This window comes from Tachyglossus aculeatus, chromosome 14 (genome assembly GCF_015852505.1).
Source record: "Tachyglossus aculeatus isolate mTacAcu1 chromosome 14, mTacAcu1.pri, whole genome shotgun sequence".
NCBI lineage: Eukaryota > Metazoa > Chordata > Mammalia > Monotremata > Tachyglossidae > Tachyglossus > Tachyglossus aculeatus.
This window is the reverse complement of record NC_052079.1, coordinates 13922917-13944537: the sequence shown is the minus strand read 5'-3', so window position 1 is coordinate 13944537 and position 21621 is coordinate 13922917. Positions and strand designations below refer to the sequence as shown.

At 43.4% G+C, this 21621-nt stretch overlaps 1 protein-coding gene across 1 annotated transcript in view; it reads left to right on the top strand.

Moving 5' to 3' along the window:
• Nucleotides 1-21621, top strand: part of LOC119937125 — a 51102-nt gene that overhangs the window by 19289 nt on the left and 10192 nt on the right. The window contains exons 2-5 of the mRNA XM_038756764.1: nucleotides 1706-1827; nucleotides 4634-4772; nucleotides 7042-7163; nucleotides 10255-10365. Of these exons, the coding sequence (XP_038612692.1) occupies nucleotides 1706-1827; nucleotides 4634-4772; nucleotides 7042-7163; nucleotides 10255-10365 (494 nt within the window). The remainder of the gene's footprint in view (nucleotides 1-1705; nucleotides 1828-4633; nucleotides 4773-7041; nucleotides 7164-10254; nucleotides 10366-21621) is intronic.

The window sequence follows — 21621 nt, the reverse complement described above, 5'->3', positions numbered from 1 at the left end:
TTATAAGGCCTGAGGTTGTAATCCTTGATGATTGCCTTCTGTCATCACCATCATTTATTTTGTGGCATCTGATTAAGGGCACAAACTTCACCCTGCCCTCAGTTCCTTACAGGAGAAACTGATCCCAGAGGATCGGGAAAGGTTTTTTTGTTTTGTTTTGTTTTCTTCAAGCTCCGGGAGCTAGGAGCACTCAGGGAATGAAAGAGGTGGGCTGGAGCCAGCCCTTTGCCGGCTAACCTCATAGCAGCAGGACAAGTGGAGTCATGCCCTGTGTTTTGGGGGATGTTGGGTTTGTCAAGTCAATATGAAGAACTACTTTTTGTGGTTTGAGGAGACGAACAACTGTGAAAGGCATAATGGAGAAGAGGTGAGAGAAGTCCTTTCCGTACTCTCGGATGTACGAGTAGGTTTCAGAATCGGTGTTCTTGCAACATGGGCTGATAGTCTATGCTGGAAAAGGGAGGTTTGACCCAGGCTAAAGCTTTAGATTTGGAAGTGGAAGAAGTTTCCTCCAAGGACCACAGGCTCAGTGGAACAGTAACCAACCCAAAGTGGGGACCTTGTCTACCGCGCCACATGCATTTGGGTGCCCGGGCAGTAGCCCATTCTGATCCCACTACACCTATCAGTCAATCAATCAGTGGTATTTATTGAACACTGCCGAACACTGAACTAAGTCTTTTAGACTGTGAGCCCACTATTGGGTAGGGACTGTCTCTATATGTTGCCAAATTGTACTTCCCAAGCGCTTAGTACAGTGCTCTGCACACAGTAAGCGCTCAATAAACACGATTGATGATGATGAACTAAGTGCCTGGGAGAGTATAATTCAAGAGTTGGTAGACGCGTTCCCCGCTCACAAGGAGCTTACAGTGCAGAGGGGGAGACAGACATTAAGATAAATAAATTACAGCTTTGAATTTAAGTGCTGTGGGGCTGAGGGTGGGGTGAATATCAAGGGCTTAACAAGTACATAAGTTTGAGGAAGGGAGAGCGAGGAGGGCGAAGGCCAGTCAAGGCTTTAGGAGTGAACCGCTCTGCCCAGTAACATGTTTGGTGAAAAGCCGACAGTATGGTTTGTGGTAGGCGTTAGGGCTTTCCGACTGCAACCTAGGGAAACGGGCTGCTGGCCCGGAGGCCTGATGGCCATAAGATACGAAACTTATATTAAGTTCATCATCTGGGTCTTGCCTGGGGCCCAGACCAACCGAATTCCTGCCCTCAGGCAGCGAGGGGTTAGAGAAAATGTTTTGCTGTGACCTCTTCTCCCCTCTCCACTCACTAATGGGTGCCTCATCTTTGGCTAGAAGAAAAGTGACCGCGACACTACATTTGGAGGGTGAAAGCATTTTTCCACAGCTTTAATGTCTTTATATTATGAACTAAAACAATATAGCTGGGATGTGGCCAAGATCATCATGTGTAAGTTATATGTCTTAAGCATGAAAATAATTTGAAATTTGGGGGGAAAAAAGAAAAAGCTAGAGAGCTATTTTAAGTGGTGCATTTGTTAAGACTGAAATCTGTCCCTGGTTATAGATGGTCCATTTAACAATGCAATTTGAAAAATTTTTCCTAAAATGAAAACCAATACATCTGGTATTATTTTCAGGTTGAAGAGAGATACTGTTACCACTTAACCTTGGTGGCTATTTGATCTTAAAGTAATATTTCTCTCTCTCTCTCTCTCTTTTTTTTTTTTTAGGAGATTTTGATGAATTCACCCAGGATAATAATGAGATTGTACTCAAAAGCATTGCAGGAGATCTTCGGAATTGCTTACCTCCAGAAGCCATGTTTAATTCAGAACATCTAGCTCTTCAAAAAGTAAACTGATGGTTCTTGCTTACTTCAGCTGCCTCTTAGGGATTTCAACTGCAAAATTAAAAGTTGCGGGGTTAGTGTAATTGCATGCAACCTTAACAGGAGCCAAGTTCACACTCCTCCTTCACACTCCTCCCTCCAGCAACTCTTCTGAACCATTTCTGCTGTCATCTTGCCGGAGAATTGTCGTCATCGAGCAGAACCATCTACTCCTTCCCCTCGGCCTTTTCCCGTCAATGCTTTTTGTAGTGTCCTTCTTCTGCCCTTCCCATCTTCTCTTCCCAGAGCCTTTGGTAAACATCTGCCGTTTCCACTTTCTTTATTCCATGTCCATGAGACATTCAAGCGTAACTTCTTTGCTTAACATTCCCAAACCGTAGTGGTAAAGTAGCCACCTCACGGTGAACCCTAAAACCTCGGCTGCATCCCCATTTTGACCAACCAGCCCGTTTCCTTTTAAACTGTTGATCATTCTCCCCAGAACCCTCTACGTCTGAGGCTTTTGAAACATTGCCCTTTCTTGGCTCTTCCTCTCTGTCCTCGGTCTCTTTGGCATCTCTTTTAGAGTGTCCTCCTTTTCATTCTGTCCCATCAGTTGCTGGCCAGTTCTAGGACTCTGTGCTAGCCCCTCTCTTCTTTTTCCTTTGCACCCTTTTCTTGGGCTGCTGAGATTTCAACCATGTCCTGATCATGGGGGATTCTCACACAGATTGCTGCACCTCAAGGTTGACATCTCCCTTCCTCTTGGCTGCTTCCCCCCCGGGGTGCTTCGCTGGGGGGCTTTTCGCTCTGAGTGAGGGGAAAAAACTTGGGCAGAACTCTGAGGGTGTGGGGCTTTGAGGGAATGTGGTATCCCGAGACAGGGCTTTGCAGAGATGGGGCACCCTGGGGCTGAATCCTTTTCTGCCCAACAGCCTTCAGAGGGGTTCAGAGTCCCCTTGGCTGGTCCCACAGGGGGTTTCACCAGACTGCCTGGTTCAGCTGAAGGGGAAACAGACCCCAGCTCCCCTGGGGAGCCCCTGCCCATCTGCCTGGCTGGAGTCATGACCATGGAGCTAGAGTCCCCATGCCTCCGCAGCTGCACATGGACCCTGGTGATGATTGCACTCCCTAGATTTATTCTGCAGTCTCTCTTCCCCCTGTCATTTAGAGGTGCCATCATCATGGATCGCTCTAGGGCGTTTGGAGCTCCCTCTGATTTTTGCCCATCTTCCCTCCCCACATTCAATCTTACTAAATCTTGATTAGTTCTTCCTCGCAGGCATCTTTTGAGCTTCCCTTTCTTCCTCTCCATGTAAGTGGAATTCCCGAGCCTCTCACACCTGCCCTTCATCTCATCCTGCATCAGACTCCAAAATTCTCTCTTCCTTTCACTCACTTTTCCTGCGTATCGCGGCAGCCAGGTGATGTGATGCCACGGGATGCTCTTCAGAATCCTCCACTCAATCAATCAATCAATCGTATTTATTGAGCGCTTACTGTGTGCAGAGCACTGGACTAAGCACTTGGGAAGTACAAGTTGGCAACATTAGAGACAGTCACTACCCAACAGTGAGCTCGCTTCTCATCAACTTCTGCAACTCCACCTGCTCCTGTCAAGTGCTGCAACAGAATTGAATTTCACTTTCAAAGATCGCCACTCTCGAGCTCTCTCTCACCCCCTCCATCGCCTCCTTTCCTTCTTCCCTCTTCTTTCACTACTATACCGTCATTATTATCATTATAAAACATGGTTTCTAAGGTCATATCTCACTTCATTCTGCTCATCAGCTCTCCCACTGTGGGTAACTATTCCAGAAAAACAGTATGGACCCACAAGCGAGCATACTGACAGGGAGTAGATACTTGCAACAAATCTAAAATGCAGGATTTAGGACTGATAACCCCAATACGTTGAGAGAAGATAATCAAGTCGTGGAATCAGAGCTGGAAGGGTTGAATCTGGTCCCGTCTAATTTGTTTGCTCTTTTCTTAAAGATCTCCTGAGTTAGACTCCAACATCTCCCTTGGTAGCTTATTTCAATGTGGTGACACCTTGACCGTCAAAAAGGTGAGAAGTAGCACGGCCTCGTGGATAGAGCCCAGGCCTGAGAGTCAGAAGGACCTGGACTCCAATCCCAGCTCCTCCACCTTGGGCAAGTCATTTCACTTCTTTGTGCCTCAGTTTCTTCATCTGGAAAATGGGAACTGTGAATGTGGGGCAGGAACTACGTCCAATCCGATTATCTTGTGTCTACCCCAGCGCTTAGAACAGTGCCTGGCACCTAGTAAGCACTTAACAAATACCATCATCACTATTATTGTCATCATTATTAGTATTATTAAAAAGCTCTTTCTCACGTCCAGCGTAAAAGGGGTAACTGCCTTATCTTTCCGAGCCCATCTGTTAGGTTCTTTCAATTTCCGTAATTAGTACAGCTCAGGTATTTGGATCATTAACAACATTTCTGTCTTTGTATCGGCTTTGCCTTTTGGGTAGCTCTATCTGGAGTCAATCTGAGAGTGCCACCTAAGGTAATAATTGCCAGTATCAGAAAGAGGTCAGATTTTCCGTAGTTTGAGGCAAAAATTGAAAAATAGACCAGTAACAATAGGTCAAGGATTGACGATCCTGGTAAGAAAATGAAAGAGGAATGAGTTTAAAATGGATGTGTCCACCGGGGTTAAGTGGATAATGGATTTGTCTTTGGGTTCTCGGTTTGCTAGTTGAAAGTATATGCTAGGAACCACTGATGCCCTTCTCCTTTTTATAATGATAAAAGAGACTTCTTTGTACTTTGCTCCCTTAGATGTGTTTTTCCCCCCCTAGATACGTCAGCAACCAGAGCCCACAGTTCACGTTGATGCTTTCCTTTATGATGATGATTTTATTGACTCTTTATGTGAGGAACGAAAAATGAGCAGAAACTACTGTATGATGTGTGGTTCTCACCAGACAGCACCTTTAGGTAGGCATTTAAGACCTAAAGTTGCAAACAGCATCGGAATTTTGCAATAAAGGCAATGTCAGTCTCCGGGAGATGTAGTTTTTCTGAGTACTAGAAACTGTACCCCATTGTTCTAAAAACACAGATAATAATTGGGGGCAATTTTAAAATGGAAAAAATCTAGTTTTGTTTTAAAATAAAAATTTCCTATTTCTCTCTACCCAAACAAGTGATAGAAGAGAAGGGAAATCCTAGAACAGATAGTGCAGGAGGAAGTAAAAGCAAGGGCTGTAGGGTTTTTGTTTTGCTGTGGGTTTTTAGTTTTTTGCCATCTTTAGTGTTATTGTCTCTGCCTTTCTCTATCCTTGCCTGAGCCTCAGACTCTCTGCCTCTTCCTCTGTCTCTCTCCTTTTTCTGCCTCTCCCTTTTTCTCTGTTTGCACGTTGTGAAGATAAATCTCTCACCACATTGTGTCTCCTCAAGCTGAGCCTCCACCTGCAGACTGTAAAAGTGTGAGGAGCGTGTGTGTTTATAGTATGTAAAGGGAGGAAAGAAAATAGAGGTAAAACTAATAGGCTGACAGAGACAGGCACATGTAGGAGTGGAAAAGGTTTAATGGAGGGATGATTTCTTAAAAAATTCTGAAGAAATAACTATTAGGGGACTAAATTTGTTTTCAGAGACATTTGTTTTAAAGTGACCTTTGGGAAATGGACAAGTCCCTATTTTGTAGGAGCCCATTTTCAGGTAATGCAAATGAATTGAAGGCTAACATGGGGGAAATTGTGTATACAAGAAAAATTAAGCACAGAAATAAGTAAGAATGAAAGTGCACATCTTGTGTTTTGTTGCAACAGATAGCCTCTAAGCCTCTGACGTATTTATAAGATGCTAGAAGTTATGGGTATATGTGACATGATTATGCTGATCTAAAATGTGGTCTATTATAATGCTGTATAAAGAAAGGTGATGCTCATTGCAATAACTTAACGTAGCTATTCTGTTGCCCAGTATTTTGGCAAAGACAGAGTTGGATTCAAATTCTCAAGACTGGAGTCAGAGAAATGAAAGATGAATGATTTCCAGTAGAGTGTTCCCTAATTTTTCAAATGCTAATTATGTTGGTTTTTAGAAACTTCTTACTGGAAGTATTCTAAAAATGTAGTAAGAAACTAAATTGTTTGCCTCATTTTCCCCTTTGCACTTGGATGGGTGCTAGCAACAAACCTTCTAGACACAAAAGAGAGAAAATCATCTCCCCCCACTCCCCCACACCTTCTCCCGGCCTGATTCTCCCAATTGTTTTCCTGGAGGTGGAAACTTCAGAAGTCATGCAAGCCATAGGTGGAAGGTGCAGTAGTAGATTCATAGAAGGAATGCCTGGTCACATGCAGTTCATTCATTCAATCGTATTTATTGAGCGCTTACTGTGTGCAGAGCACTGTACTAAGAGCTTGGGAAGTACAAGTTGGCAACATATAGAGACGGTCCCTACCCAACAGCGGGCTCACAGTCTAGAAAATCAGCCATGTCCCCTTAGGCACGTTCCGTATCACAAAAAAGTAACTCCATTCATGCAAGGAGGAGTGAGAATTCTCTGCGTTTTGCTGAAGTCCACAGTGACTATGACAGTGTGGTTTACACGCACCCATTGAGCTTGCGGAGGCAACAGATGAACACCAAGGCCTGGCGATTGGCAGAACGTCAGTTGGGCAAGCAAAATTCAGATGGGGAACCCTGGCTTTCTGGAGTTCGTACCGGTCAGGGAGGTTGAGGTAGCCAGGCTTTCCCACACAACCTTTGCCCTTCCAGCCTTCCCTCCCCTGTCTTTTTCCTTTATTCATTCATTCAGTCATATTTATTGAGCGCTTAATGTGTGCGGAGCACTGTACTGCGCACTCAAGTCCAGCCCCTCTCCCCAACCAATCCTGCCACTGGAAAGATGGAAGACCCACTGCCACATGTGCCACTGTGAATCACCTAAACCCTTGAAAGTAAATGACTTGAACGGTTTCCTTTCTAAACAACAATTGAAGGCAAAAGAGCAATATTAATAATCACACACACACACCTTTAGAGGTGATCACTGATGGGAAAAAAAAATTACTTTTTGCCAATGCAGGTGAAGGTGCTACCCCTGCAAGAGCTTGTTTGGTTAATTATACTATGTGGTACAGTGCTTTGCACACAGTAAGCACTCAATAAATATGATTGATTGATTGATTGATTCTTTTCAGTAGTGACTGGCCAAGCAAAAACGTTTGGTTTTCATTCTGTTCTAATTCTCCAGGGTTTATTTCTCACTCATTCTCTCTCATGGAGCTGAAGTTCATTTACCAGCATGTGCTCCCTGATCTGACAGGAAAGACCTTGGTCGACGTCGGCTCCAGGCTCGGTGCAGTGCTTTTCGGGGTAAAGGCCGTAAGAATTCCTATTCGAACTTGGTAACGTGCCTTTTTCTTCCCTTTCCTGGGGACAGTTGCCTCTGCCTGTCTCCCTCTGAGGAGACAGACAGGTATCACATCACAGGACTACGCATCAGTACGTAAGCAAAATCGTTACACGGTTAGGACAGTAGCCCATTCCCTCTGATTTTTGAGGGCAGGTCTTCTCACCGGGGATTGTGTGTGGGGAGGAAGGACGGCCCAGTTGTTGACTTATACTTCCCAAGCTCTTAGTGCAGTGCTTTGCACACAGGAAGTGCTCCATAAATACGATTGAAGGAATGAAAGACTGGACCCTCTCACATTTTGGGACATTAGCGTCATGCATATGTCATGTAACTGACAATGCCGTCAGGAGCCTTGGAGGAACTCTTGCACATTAATTTTTCCAAATTCACTGAATTTGGAATTCAATGAATTTAACGAATTCAATGAATGAATTCATTGAATGAATGAATTGAATGAATTCAATTGAATTACTGAATTCAATGAATTCAATGAATTTAACGATATTTCCTGCCTGCACTTCTTCTTGTGGTAAGGAAGAAACATTTTATTTTCAATCAATCAGTCAATCAAAAGTATTTATTGAGCGCTTACTGTGTGCAGAGCACTGTACTAAGCGCTTGGGAAGTACAAGTTGTTGCGAACCTCCCACCTTAGAGCTCCTTAATGAGTGCCTCTCATCCTGATGCAGTGAAGATATGGCGAACAACAATTCTGGGTTCTTCCATGATTTTTGTAAATTTCAATAATAATATAATAATAATGATGGCATTTATTAAGCACTTACTATGTTCAAAGCGCTGTTCAATCCTGGTCTTATTCAGACTGCATCCTTTCAGACTGATGCTTCCCTTTCAGTCTGCCTTTTTAAAGAAGTTTCCCCAGTTCCCCTTATCATTCCTTCATTCAGTCATATTTATTGAGTGCTTACTGTGTGCAGAGGCACTGTATTAAGCACTTGGAAAGCACAATACAGCAACAGAGGAGACAATCCCTGCCTGTTGTAGGAGGGAAGAGCAAGTAGACACTTTTATCAGTCCCTTTCAGTGATGATGCTGATGCTGAGTTCCTTTTGCCAAAGGGCAGCTAGGAGATCTTTGTGTGGCCTTGTTTCTCTAAACAAATCAATTGATCATATTTATTGAGTGCTTAACTGCACGCAGAGCACTGTACTAAGCACTTGGGAGAATACAATATAACAGAGTTGATAGACACTTTCCCCGCCCACATTGAGCTTACAGTCTAGAGAGGCTTTAGTAATATTTAGTACCATGTAGCTCTTTTGTTGATTAGTCAGTCTATTGTCTGATTATTCCCCATGCCCCACCTTCCTTAAGAGCTGAGCCTTGATCAGAGCCCTTAGGAAGCTGACAAACTGAAACGTTTTGGTGAAAGACCTTGCTTCTGAAGTGTCACTTAACCAAATTTTTTGTTGGGGTATTTTTTTATATCTCAAAAGGTTTTCTTTATGAGGAAACAGAAATGCCGTCTCTGATTATTATTAGTTTAGTCAAACATCTGGTCAGCAGGCGTATAACTTACAAAGGAGCAAGCAATATTGATCAATCCAAATGCTTTTCTGGAATTGATGTCTGCTTTAAACAGTAAAATTTGACTCTCCGGTGCTGGATTTATTTTTGAGCACTGAGTCCCCCTCCCAGGGGAGGGTGTCTGCCCAAAGCAACCGCTTGCCTTAAAGAATGGTGTCCCTTTTGGAAATGTTTGGGGCTTACGTGAATCCAGAAGTGTAAGTCTGCCGCATTTTGTCTGCCCAGGATGTCTTTATGGTTTGAGGGATTTTCACGGTAAAACCTAGAGTAATAATAGTGGAGAGGCACATGCAATGAGGACAGCCTGCTTGGGGAACCCGAAAGTTTAACAAAAAATGACATAAAACTGTAAATTGTTGTTCCTGTCACTTGAGAGATTAGAATCTACACTGCCTCAAAATGGATTTCGAGGTTTAAATTGGTGTGTGTGGGTACGCCTGTGCGTGGGATGGGGGAGAGGAGGTGTCTTTCATTCCTGCTTTGGTATTGGCCCAGTCTGAACCCAGATAGTTTCCCTTGCTCTCCCTGCCAAAGGGCAGGTTGTGTTGCTGGTTTCCCCTCAAATACTGGTTGGCTCAGAAGGCGCCCATAATCATCATCAATCATATTTATTGAGCCCTTACTGTGTGCAGAGCACTGTACTAAGCGCTTGGGAAGTACAATTTGGCAACATATAGAGACAGTCCCTACCCAATAGTGGGCTCACCACCAGGCACTATGGCCTTCCTTTTTCAGCAGCGTGGGGATGGCATCTCCCGTTAAAAGTGTTGGGTGAGCCTCAGTCCGGAGACGTCAGGACTGAGAACTTGAATGAAGGAATTGTCAACATCCCCCAGGGCAAACACTTTGTTTTACTCACACATTCAAAACTTTATTAACCTTGCTTACCCATTTTATATGCTAAAAATGGGTAAACATTGATTTAAAGCAGAGGTGACTGTTTTTCAGTGCCAAAAAAAATAAACTGGACATGAACGTCTCGATGCATGGACAGAACCAAAAGGCGTCAGCTAGTTCGGTCCCCTGCTTTCCAACAGATTTGACTCCTACTTTTCTGACCTTCCAGAGGAAATTTCACAGCCTCAAATAGTAACAGAGTCTACTGAAATTCTCCCTTTGATTTAATTTCCATACCTTATGCTGTAGCTTACTTTGGTTCAGTGAAGATCAATCAATCAATCAATCGTATTTATTGAGTGCTTACTATGTGCAGAGCACTGTACTAAGCGCTTGGGAAGTACAAATTGGCAACATATAGAGACAGTCCCTACCCAACAGTGGGCTCACAGTCTAAAAGACTTTAGATCCTAAAGATAAATCTTTAGGATCTAAAAGAGTTTTAAACTTTTAAAAAACATAATTTAAAATATGTAATCCCACCCCCTTTTCCATATTCATTGTATGAAATTATTATTAGAACAAGTTTTTCTTCTTAAAAGTGGTAATAAGTATACCAAAGTGACTTGAAGTGCCCCTCAGTGATTATGTTTCTTCTTATTTCAGGGTTATCTTTACAGTTCAGCCCTGCAACTGCTCGGAGTGGAGATGAATGGGGACTTTTGCCAGTTGCAGCAAATGATCATCACGAAATATCACTTCACTGACAGGATAAAGGTATCTGTTATCTTCAAAATATATTTTTTCAACTAGCCGAGGAGTAGGTTAACCAACTATTTTAGGGATCGAGTTGATAAAACATGGGCTATTTTGAGTGTAATCCGATTTTTTGTAAGAACAAAAGAATGAAGATGTCATAGAAAAAATAATGATGAAAATGTTCACATAGGTAAGGCAACAAATGATTTTTTAAAAAATTATCCTTAGTTTTCCTCTGCTGAAACCGTATCCCCCCCAAAAGAAACACAGGGAGAAATTCCTAAATGTGTTTCCAGTCAGTTAATCCCAGTTACACTAACCAGAGAATGGGTGTTGGAAATTAGGGTCCCTGATGAATCATAGTCACTTTGCAGAAAAGTAAATAGTACTGTCCCGTTGATGAAAAAAGACAAAGATTTGCATTTTCATTCTTAGAGGCCTAGAGGACTGGCACTAATTGCTTGGAAAGAGTGGAATAAAAGGCAAGCTCTCTGTCCATGAGGAGTTGATAATCTAATGAGGGAGGCAGGCAGGTATAAATTGTGTATATACAACTGATAACAGCAAGAGTTTAGAAAAACTGAATAAGTGGAACATTTAAATCAGGATGTATATAGGATATAAATCATACATCCTATGATTTATATATATATATATATATAGTGGTAAAGGTGGCTGTTGAGGTATTTGTTTATCATCAATGGTATTTATTGAGCATTTACTATGTGCAGAGGACTGTACGAAGGCTGGGAGAGTTCAATACAATATGTTCCGAATTGTGTAGAATGACTAGGATGGGAAAAAATAGCTGGGGATTGCCAGTTTTTAAGAAAGCTTTGAAGATGGGAAAGGCTGTGATCAGACAGATTTGAAGGAGGGGTTTCCAGGCAGGAGGAAAGTCAGTCAATCTGGTATTTACTGAATGCCTGTTAAGAACAAAGGACAAGTATTAAGTGGTTGGGAGATATATGTTCTCTGTACTTGAGGTACTTACAACCAAACTGGGGACACAGAGACAAGAAGTCTGTCTTCCCTAGACAAGAAGTCTAGAGAAGCAGCGTGGCTCAGAGGAAAGAGCCCGGGCTTTGGAGTCAGAGGTCATGGGTTCAAATCCCGGCTCTGCCACTTGTCAGCTGTGTGACTTTGGGCAAGTCACTTCACTTCTCTGCGCCTCAGTTACCTCACCTGTAAAATGGGGATTAAGACTGTGAGCCCCCTGTGGGACAACCTCATTACCTTGTATTCTCCCTAGCACTTAGAACAGTGCTTTGCACATAGTAAGTGCTTAACAAATACCATCATTATTATTATTATTATTATCATTATTATTGGGAAGTACTTACCAAAGGCGGGAGCAGGAGAAGGAGTAAAGATACAGCAAGTTATTGTTCAAGTATATCAGGATAGCGTAACTGAATAAATATCCAAAATGAGATTCAGGACCTAGAAAGATGGTGCTCTTTTCATCTGTTATGGGAAAGTTAGGAGGAGGAATGGATTTAGGAAGGAAAATAAGAACAGTTTTAGCCCTGTAAATTTAAGATGCCAGTGGGATAGCTGTAGGTGGAGATATCTTGAGGAATAGGGGAAGTGTGAGATTTGTAAAATGGGTGAGTGGTTGGGTTGGTAAGGAAGATTTTTAAGTCGTCTGCAAAGAAGTGGTAGCTGAAGCTTTGCAATGAGCTCTCCTAAAGAGAAGAGTAGGGAAATCAAAACTGAGCCTTATGGGGACAGTCCCAATTAGAGGGAAAGCTAGAGGTGTATTATATGGGTGAAACCAAAACCGGATAGCATTTCTAGGAGAAGAGAGTGGTCAGCAATGTCAAAAAAAGTGGTCAGGGAGCATTAGGCCAGGGTAGAGCCCATTTGACTTTGAGAAAACCACTGGTGGCCTTCGGGAGTGAAATCTCAGTAAATGGAGTGAAAAACAGATGGCAGTGGATCAAGTAGAAAGGTGATGGAGTTGAAATGAAGGCTTTGTGTGTTTATAGCCATTTAAGGGAGTTTGAACGGGAATAAGAATGGGGCTATAGAATGGTATTGTATTCCCCAAAGCACTTAATTTAGTGGTCTGCCCATAGTAAGCACTCAGTAAATACCACTGATGATAATGATAGCTGGAAATGCAGAGGGATTCAGAGAAGGCTTTTCAAGGTGGCAGAAATGTGGCCAGGTTGGAAAGCAAAGGGGAAGAAGCCAAAGGAGAATGAAAGTCTGAAGGTGGCAGGAAAGCAGAGCAAGACGGGTGGGAGAAAGTATTTTTAAGCTGTGTGAAGGGACAGGGACCAGGGCAGAGGTACGGACAGGTGGGAAGGAGGAGAAGGTGGATGTTAGTACGGAAGAGTGTTGAGGAAGTGAGGTGAATCCCTGCGAGAAATTCTAATTTGCTCAACAAGTAGGTAGTGAGGTTGTCAGTGGTTAGGGAAGGAGGGGAGTTATGAGTTTGGAATAGTTGATCATGGGCATGGGAATTGAATGGGAGAAGCAGAGTACTTTTGCTGAGCAGAAGAAATTGCCGAATTAAAGCTGGTGAGGGTGAATGTGAAGTGGCATAAGCCGGCCTGGTTTCTGGATTAATGCCAACAACCCTCTGCTGCACAATTAGAGGAACGAGGAAGCCGGCTGTTTGCATAAGACGTCATTGGTTAACAACATATGCATTCCATTTTGAGAAGGGTTTGAAATGAGTGAGTGGAGGGTTAGCACGTTTTCTCCATATGGTACTCTTGAAAAGTTACTACTTAAATGCTGTTTTTGGAACACAAATTGCAGAGGGAGAGATGGAGACACTGATTTTTCGGCATACGCCAAATACTAGCCGCTCCTCGGCGAGTCGCTCCGGTGGCGATTCAGCGGGGTTTCGTGAGGCGTCGGTAGAATGGCTCTGGGGGACTGCTCCTTTCTGCCTCATTGTATTTCTGGTGGCACCATCTTGTGACCCCCCTCATAACCCAGCCTGCGGGGTTTCTAGTCCTCCTCTCTGGGGCCTGGGCTAAAGTCTCCTCTCCTGCCTGGCCCCGGAGCCCAGTGCGGACGAGGCATACGCCCACCTCGGCCTCCGTCAATCTGGACAGCCCAGGGGAGGCTCCGGGGATAAAGCAGGTATCAAGGCTCCCGAGCCGCTGCTGTAGCTACCTCGTCCTCTTAGGGATGATTTACACAGCCCCCGTCCCACTCTCCATCCTACTGCTTCCAGCTGTTGCTGCCATCGACATCCAGTTGTGACTCATCTGGGCTGGCCCGTACCCCACTGCTACTCAGTGGTGAAAGCGGGCAGAGAAGGTGACAGTATGGCAGCAGAGGTTAGCCACTTCTCTTCCTCTCCCTTCCTCCCCCTCTTTTCTTCCTCACTCCCTTTTTTCCCTTCACTATTTTCCCTCCCCTCTATCCTCCTCCTCTTCCCCCACCCCTTTTTCGCCCTGGACCCCAAGATCCCCTTAACATCTTGCCCCCCTCAGTGCTCTGCTCCCTAGCTGCTCACCCAAAATGAAAAGTTGGCTCCCCAGGCTTGGTGTAAGCCCTAGATATTCACCCCCACCCTCAACCCCACAGCACTTATGTACGTAGCCATAAATTATTTTAATGTCTGTCTCCCCCCTCTAAACTGTAAGCTCCTTGTAGAAAGGAAGAATGTCTTGGATTGTACTCTCACAGGGTACAGTACTCTGCACACAGTAATAATAATAATAATAATGGCATTTGTTAAGCGCTTACTGTGTGCCAAGCACTGTTCTAAGAGCTGAGGGGGATACAAGGTCATCAGGTGGTCCCATGTAGGGCTCACAATCTTAATCCCCATTTTAAAGATGAGGTAATAGGCTCAGAGAAGTAAAGTGACTTGCCCAAAGTCACACAGCAGACATGTGGCGGAGCTCTTCCCACTGTGCCACGCTGCTTCTCTGGTATGTAAGCAGCCTGTACATACCATTGATTGATTGATGAGGAGGGAAATGGGAAGTCAAGGAGGTTTCAGCGGAGTGGAGAAGTATTTGCTGAGTGAGTTCTGCCAAGAGCTCTATTTGTGGTTTCAGGCAAGTCACAACCCACTTGAGCCTCAGTTTCTCTGCCTGTAAAGTGGGGATCATACCACCCAACAATTCTCACAGTTATTTGGAAGGAGGAACAATACAAATCTAAGTTAGAATTGTTTTAATTTTTAAAAAGAGAGCTGTGGATGCCAAGGTATAAAGAACAGCTTGCCTAGTGTCGTTGAGGGCCGTTGACCTGACCACACAAGAAAATCGAAATCCTAGAGAGGTGGTAAAAGATATAACAACATAGGAAATAGCATCCTGATAATATAACATAGCATTATGTTGCCAACTTGTACTTCCCAAGCGCTTAGTACAGCGCTCTGCACACAGTAAGCGCTCAATAAATACGATTGATTGATTGATTGATCCTGAATCAAACCAATGCTCTTATGAGTTCTGGCATTCATTCTACAACAGTAATTCCAGTGAATAGTTGGGGAAGCTGTGTGATAGTTGGCCTTCCTAAAAGTCATTCTCACGGTTATAGATGTTCCGCCCCTAACTTTTTGTTAAAGTACCTATCACTATCTCTAATTTTTTCCTGTGGTTATCTAAACCCGTCTAAAATCTACCGATGCCTTGCTTCTAACCTTCTGGTAACTTAGTTCTACATGCTTACCATCTGTAGTGTGAAAATGTCTTATTTTGAGCCTACCACCTTCAGGCTTCAAGGGGTGCCCCCTCGTCCTGGTCTTTGTCATTTTGGGGGAAAAATAATTTTGTATCCACCCTGTCCACAATTTTCATTGTTTGGTGAGCTTTAATCAAAACCTTCTCGAGCTTCGTCTTTCCAGACTGAAGCGTTCTAACCTTTTCCATCTGTTTTCATGTAGAAGTTGCTCCATCCCCTTGATCACTCTATTATGTCCTTCACTAGCCGTGGAAGCCTCAGGCATCTCTGAGATGCTGCGTGACTCACGGGCCAACCACAATGTAAGATATCTTTCCAGTAACAAAAATATTGTTCTGGAAAAGGTATCAGAACATGGCAGGGAATGTGTGAACCCACTTCGTTTTATTGTACTCTCCCAAGCGCCTAGTTCAGTGCACTGAACACAGGAAGCGCTCCATAAATACAGTTCATTGATTAAAATCAACGTCACCCCTAGTGCATCCCTCTCCATCCCCCCCCATCTTACCTCCTTCCCTTCCCCACAGCACCTGTATATATGTATATATGTTTGTGCATATTTATTACTCTATTTATTTTACTTGTACAGATCTATTCTATTTTATTTTGTTAGTATGTTTGGTCTTGTTCTTTGTCTCCCCCTTTTAGACTGTGAGCCCTCTGTTGGGTAGGGACTGTCTCTATATGTTGCCAACTTGTACTTCCCAAGCGCTTAGTACAGTGCTCTGCACACAGTAAGCGCTCAATAAATACAATTGATTGATTGATTGAAACAGGACACACAGCATCAGCTTCGGAGAAATCACCAACCAAGAGGCAGGATGATCAAAGAAGCAGTTGAAATCCTTCAGATCTGAACAGAAGAGATGATGACCAGTGATTCTTCCTGAGTTAGAAACCTTTACTGGACCCTCAGGACAAAATCCCAAGCCCTTCTAGTGGTATAATGGCAGTGGCAGTAATAGTAGTTAATAGTAGAACAGTGCTTTGCACATAGTAAGCGCTTAATAAATGCCATTAGTAGTAGTAGTAGTAGAGAAGCATCACGTTGTAGTGGTCATGGGTTCTAATCCCGCTCTGACACTTCTGCAGTGTGACCTTGGTCAAGTCACTTCACTTCTCTGTGCCTCAGTTACTTCACCTGTAAAATAGGGATTGAGACTGAGAGCCCCACACGGGGCAGAGACTGTGTCCAACCTGAGTTGCCTGTATCCATCCCAGCATTTAGTACATGCCCGGTATATAGTAAGCACTTAACAAATGCCATAATTAGTAGTAATAGTAGTGGCAGAGGCAGCAGAAATGCCCTATTCCAAGCCCTTGAGAAATTACGGAACTCTCGAAAGATAGTTTTTGCCCTGAAATAGCTTCTGTGATACAAGGATTTTTTTTTTTGTCTGCGTGTGTTGTGGTTGTGTGCCTTACTTTGTTCTGGAGAAGGTACAATGCCATTTCTCCTTGGCTGCTTTCCAGCCCAATCATTTGTTTTGGATAAGCTGGTGAGGAGTTGTAAAACGGAATGCATTTTGAGGTTAATTAAGTGAAGAAATGGAGCTGAGTAGGTGCATCATTCAATTTGTACCTCTTTTACTCCTTATTTTCCGCTTGAGAAGAATGGGGACAGGTTTTTTTCGGTGGCAGGATATGAGGGAATCTTGTTTTGTCTTTACTTCCAAAAGTAAAATAATTCATCTTCTAGCACCCTAGGTGGGTGAATTAGTCACCACTGTGAACAATTAATTTGATCAAGTGTGGATGAATGCCACTTGTCAAGACTTTGCTAAATAGACAAAGAACTTGATGCAGTTCCAGTATGCTCTAGGCCTGCTTCACTGCCATACTGCTCTACCGGAGTTAGCGCTCTTAATTGATTCCCTGAAAATACAATAAGTGAAAGAGTACAAAAAAGCAGCGTGGCTCAGCGGAGAAGAGCCCGGGCTTCGGAGTCAGAGGTCATGGGTTCAAATCCCGGCTCCGCCAAATGTCAGCTGTGTGACTTTGGGCAAGTCACTTCACTTCTCTGTGCCTCAGTTCCCTCATCTGTAAAATGGGGATGAAGACTGTGAGCCCCCCGTGGGACAACCTGATCACCTTGTAACATCCCCAGCGCTTAGAACAGTGCTTTGCACATGGCGCTTAATAAATGCCATCATTATAATTATTAAAGAAATTCGAGTTTTCCTTAGGAAATAATGTAAAGTTCATTAGAGTTCATCAGAGAGGCAGCATGGCTCAGTGGAAAGAGCCCGGGCTTTGGAGTCAGAGGTCATGGATTCAAATTCCGGCTCTGCCCATTGTCAGCTGTGTGACTTTGGGCAAGTCACTCAACTTCTATGTGCCTCAGATACCTCATCTGTAAAATGGGGATTAAGATTGTGAGCCCCCCGTGGGACAACCTTATCACCTTGTAACCTCCCCAGTGCTTAGAACAGTGCTTTGCATATGGTAAGTGCTTAATAAATACCATTATTATTATTATTACTATTAGTGTTTTCCCAAGGTCCAAAAAATTGACCGAACACGATATAGTAAAGTGAGAACATAATAGTTACGTGCTGTAATAGCAATGCAATATTTCTAACAAAGTATTTTGAATTAGATTTTAAAGTGTACTGATATTTATTGTTATGCTCTAAGAAGGGATTAGTACAGTGCTCTGCACATCGTAAGTGCTCAATAAATAAGATTGACTGACTAATACTTTAGTGGACAGAGCACGGGCCGGGTGTCAGAGTATGGTGACCTTAGGCAAGTCATTTCACTTCTCTGTCTCAGTTCCTTCATCTGCAAAATGGGGATACAATACCTTTTCTCCCTCCTGCTTAGGCTGTGAGTCCCATGCGGGACCTAATTATCCTGTATCCACCCCAGCCCTTAGTACAGAAGCAGCATGGCGTAGTGGTTAGAGCACAGGCTTGAGAGTCTGAAGGTCAGGGTTCCTCCGCTTGTCTGCTGTGTGACCTCAGGCAAGTCGCTTCACTTCTCTGGGCCTCAGTGACCCCATCTGTGAAATGGGGATTGAGACTGTGAGCCCCACATGGGACGGACTGTGTCCAACATGATTGGCTTGTATCCAACCCTAGTGCTTAGTGCAGTGCCTGGCCCTTAGTAAGCACTTAACAAATACCGTACTTAGTATTATCATTACAGTCCTTGGCACATAGTAAATGCTTAACAAAACTACTTAATTTTCAAAGTTGTTCTCTTTCACACCTTATTTAGCCAGATGACTCTTAGTGCTTTGCACATAGTAAGCGCTTAACAAATGTCATCATTAGTAGTAGTAGTAGTAGTAGTAGTAGATCGGAACTCAGCCATTGTCTGTGCTAAGTAGATCACCCATTATCTATTGATAGGATTAGGTAGCCAAGAGCAGTAAGCAGGATAAACCCACTCCGTGTTATTTTTCTTTAACCCTCCATGTGTCTACACTGGCTTAACTTGGGAAATGGTGTGTTGCTTCAGGGAAAGGCGGGTTCCCCTGTTTCTGTACCCTCTAGATTGTAGGCCTGTGGGCAGGAAACGTGTCTGCTAACTCTGTTGCTTAGTACAGTGCTCTGCACACAGTAAGTGCTCAATAAATACGATTGATGATGATGATAAATGCTCAGTAATTGCCCTCAATTCATTTGGCTAACATGGAATCCCATGTAAACGCCACAGATCTTAAATTCATTTTTTCATTTTCCAACCTTTTCCTGCATCTCCAGTACCGATATTTTGTTCACTGGAAATGAGTCTCTCTCAACAGAAGGGTACAGACAGGATTCACGGAACAGAAGGGCAGTAAACCATCTCCCTTCTTATGTGTCCTACTGGGGTGAGCCAAAAAAAGGGGACTTCTCCCTCTCCTGGCTTCCCGGCTGTGTGGATTTTTAACTTCTTCCACTTCGCCGTCTGATTTACAAGTTTCCCCTTCCATATTGTAGTCCCTTCGGAGTCTCATGATAATGAAAATTAATCTCCCACAGAGTGTGCCCACATTTGTAGCAAATGGACTGGCCATGTGTGACCATGCACTGCATGGCCACTGCACATCTTTCTTCATCAAAGCAGCAACTGATAAATGGGTGGTTTCCCAGACAATTACAAGGATTAGGTTTTCAAATCTGCCTACAGGAAAAAGTCTAGTGATGCTGTGTTGCCTTCTGAAACAAGTGTGCTTCCCTGCAGATGCCCCGGTCTGAGGCTTCTGATTGTTCTGACGAGTTTGACACCTGTCTCCATGTTTTGTTTGTTGTCTGTCTTCCCCTTCTAGCCTGGGAGCCCGTTGTTGGGTCGGGACCGTCTCTGTAGGTTGCCGACTTGGACTTCCCAAGCGCTTAGTCCAGTTCACTTGTATATATATTTGTACAGATTTATTACTCTACTTATTTTACTTGTACATCTTTACTATACTTGTACATCTTTACTGTCTATTTTAGAGAAGCAGCATGGCTCAGTGGAAAGAGCCTGGGCTTGTATATATATATATTTGTACAGATTTATTACTCTACTTATTTGTACATCTTTACTATTCTGTCTATTTTAGAGAAGCAGCGTGGCTCAGTGGGAAGAGCCCGGGCTTGTATATATATCTGTACAGATTTATTACTCTACTTATTTTACTTGTACATCTTTACTATCCTGTCTATTTTAGAGAAGCGGCGTGGCTCAGTGGAAAGAGCCCAGGCTTCTATATTTTTTTGTACAGATTTATTACTCTACTTATTTTACTTGTACATCTTGACTCAGTGGAAAGAGCCCGAGCTTGTATATATATATATATTGTACAGATTTATTACTCTACTTATTTTACTTGTACATCTTTACTATTCTGTCTATTTTAGAGACGCAGCGTGGCTCAGTGGAAAGAGCCCGGGCTTGTATATATATTTGTACAGATTTATTACTGTACTTATTTTACTTGTACATCTTTACTATCCTGTCTATTTTAGAGAAGCAGCATGGCTCAATGGAAAGAGCCCGGGCTTGTATATATATATATTTGTACAGATTTATTACTCTACTTATTTTATTTGTACATCTTTACTATTCTGTCTATTTTAGAGAAGCAGCATTGCTCAGTGGAAAGAGCCCGGGCATGTATATATATTTGTACAGATTTATTACTCTACTTATTTTACTTGTGCATCTTTACTATCCTGTCTATTTTAGAGAAGCAGCATGGCTCAGTGGAAAGAGCCCGGGCTTGTAAATATATTTGCACAGATTTATTACTCTACTTATTTTACTTGTACATCTTTACTATTCTGTCTATTTTAGAGACGCAGCGTGGCTCAGTGGAAAGAGCCCGGGCTAGTATATATATTTGTACAGATTTATTACTCTACTTATTTTACTTGTACATCTTTACTATCCTGTCTATTTTAGAGAAGCAGCGTGGCTCAGTGGAAAGAGCCCGGGCTTGTATATATATTTGTACAGATTTATTACGCTGCTTATTTTACTTGTACATATTTACTATCAGCTTGTAACCTCCCCAGCGCTTAGAACAGTGCTTTGCACATAGTAAGCGCTTAATAAATGCCATTATTATTATTATTATTGTTCTGATGTTTCCTGGCTCCAGTTTGTCTGGTTTTGAGGGGGAAAACTGGATGTTGCTCTTTTTTTTTCTATTATTGGGGAGGGGGAGAGAGACTGGGCAAGAAAGTGGCCGCTAAGTGGGGAGTGGCAATGGGAGACAGAGTGTGGATGGTTCGGTAAAAACATGACCCGCCGGCGATGGGTTATACCTTTGTAACCACTGGTGTCTGATACAGCAAAGGCCCTGAAAAGATGCACTACTCTATTCTTCCGAGGTCCGCGTACCAGAAATTCCTTGACACAACCCATGAATTCATTCATTCATTCGATCGTATTTATTGAGCGCTTACTGTGTGCAGAGCCCTGTTGTAAGCACTTGGAAAGTACAGTTCAGCAACAAATAGAGACAATCCCTGCCCAGAACGGGCTCACAGAGTACTGGGGTAGATACAAGATGCATCCAACCTGATTATCTAGCTCTCTTCCTCCCTTCAAGGCCCTACTGAGAGCTCACCTCCTCCAGGAGGCCTTCCCAGACTGAGCCCCTTCCTTCCTCTCCCCCTCGTCCCCCTCTCCATCCACCCCATCTTACCTCCTTCCCTTCCCCACAGCACCTGTATATATGTATATATGTTTGTACATATTTATTATTCTATTTATTTTACTTGTACATATCTATTCTATTTTATTTTGTAGTATGTTTGGTTTTGTCTCCCCCTTCTAGACTGTGAGCCCACTGTTGGGTAGGGACTGTCTCTATATGTTACCGATTTGTACTTCCCAAGCGCTTAGTACAGTGCTCTGCACACAGTAAGCGCTCAATAAATACGATTGATGATGATGATTGTCTTGTATCTGCCCCCCCACGCTTTGTACAGTGGTTGGCATATACTAGAAGCAGCGTGGCTCAGTGGAAAGAGCCTGGGCTTTGGAGTCAGAGGTCATGGGTTCAAATCCCGGCTCTGCCAGTTGTCAGCTGTGTGACTTTGGGGAAGTCACTTCACTTCTCTGGGCCTCAGTTCCCTCATCTGTAAAATGGGGGTGAAGACTGTGAGCCCACCGTGGGACAACCTGATCACC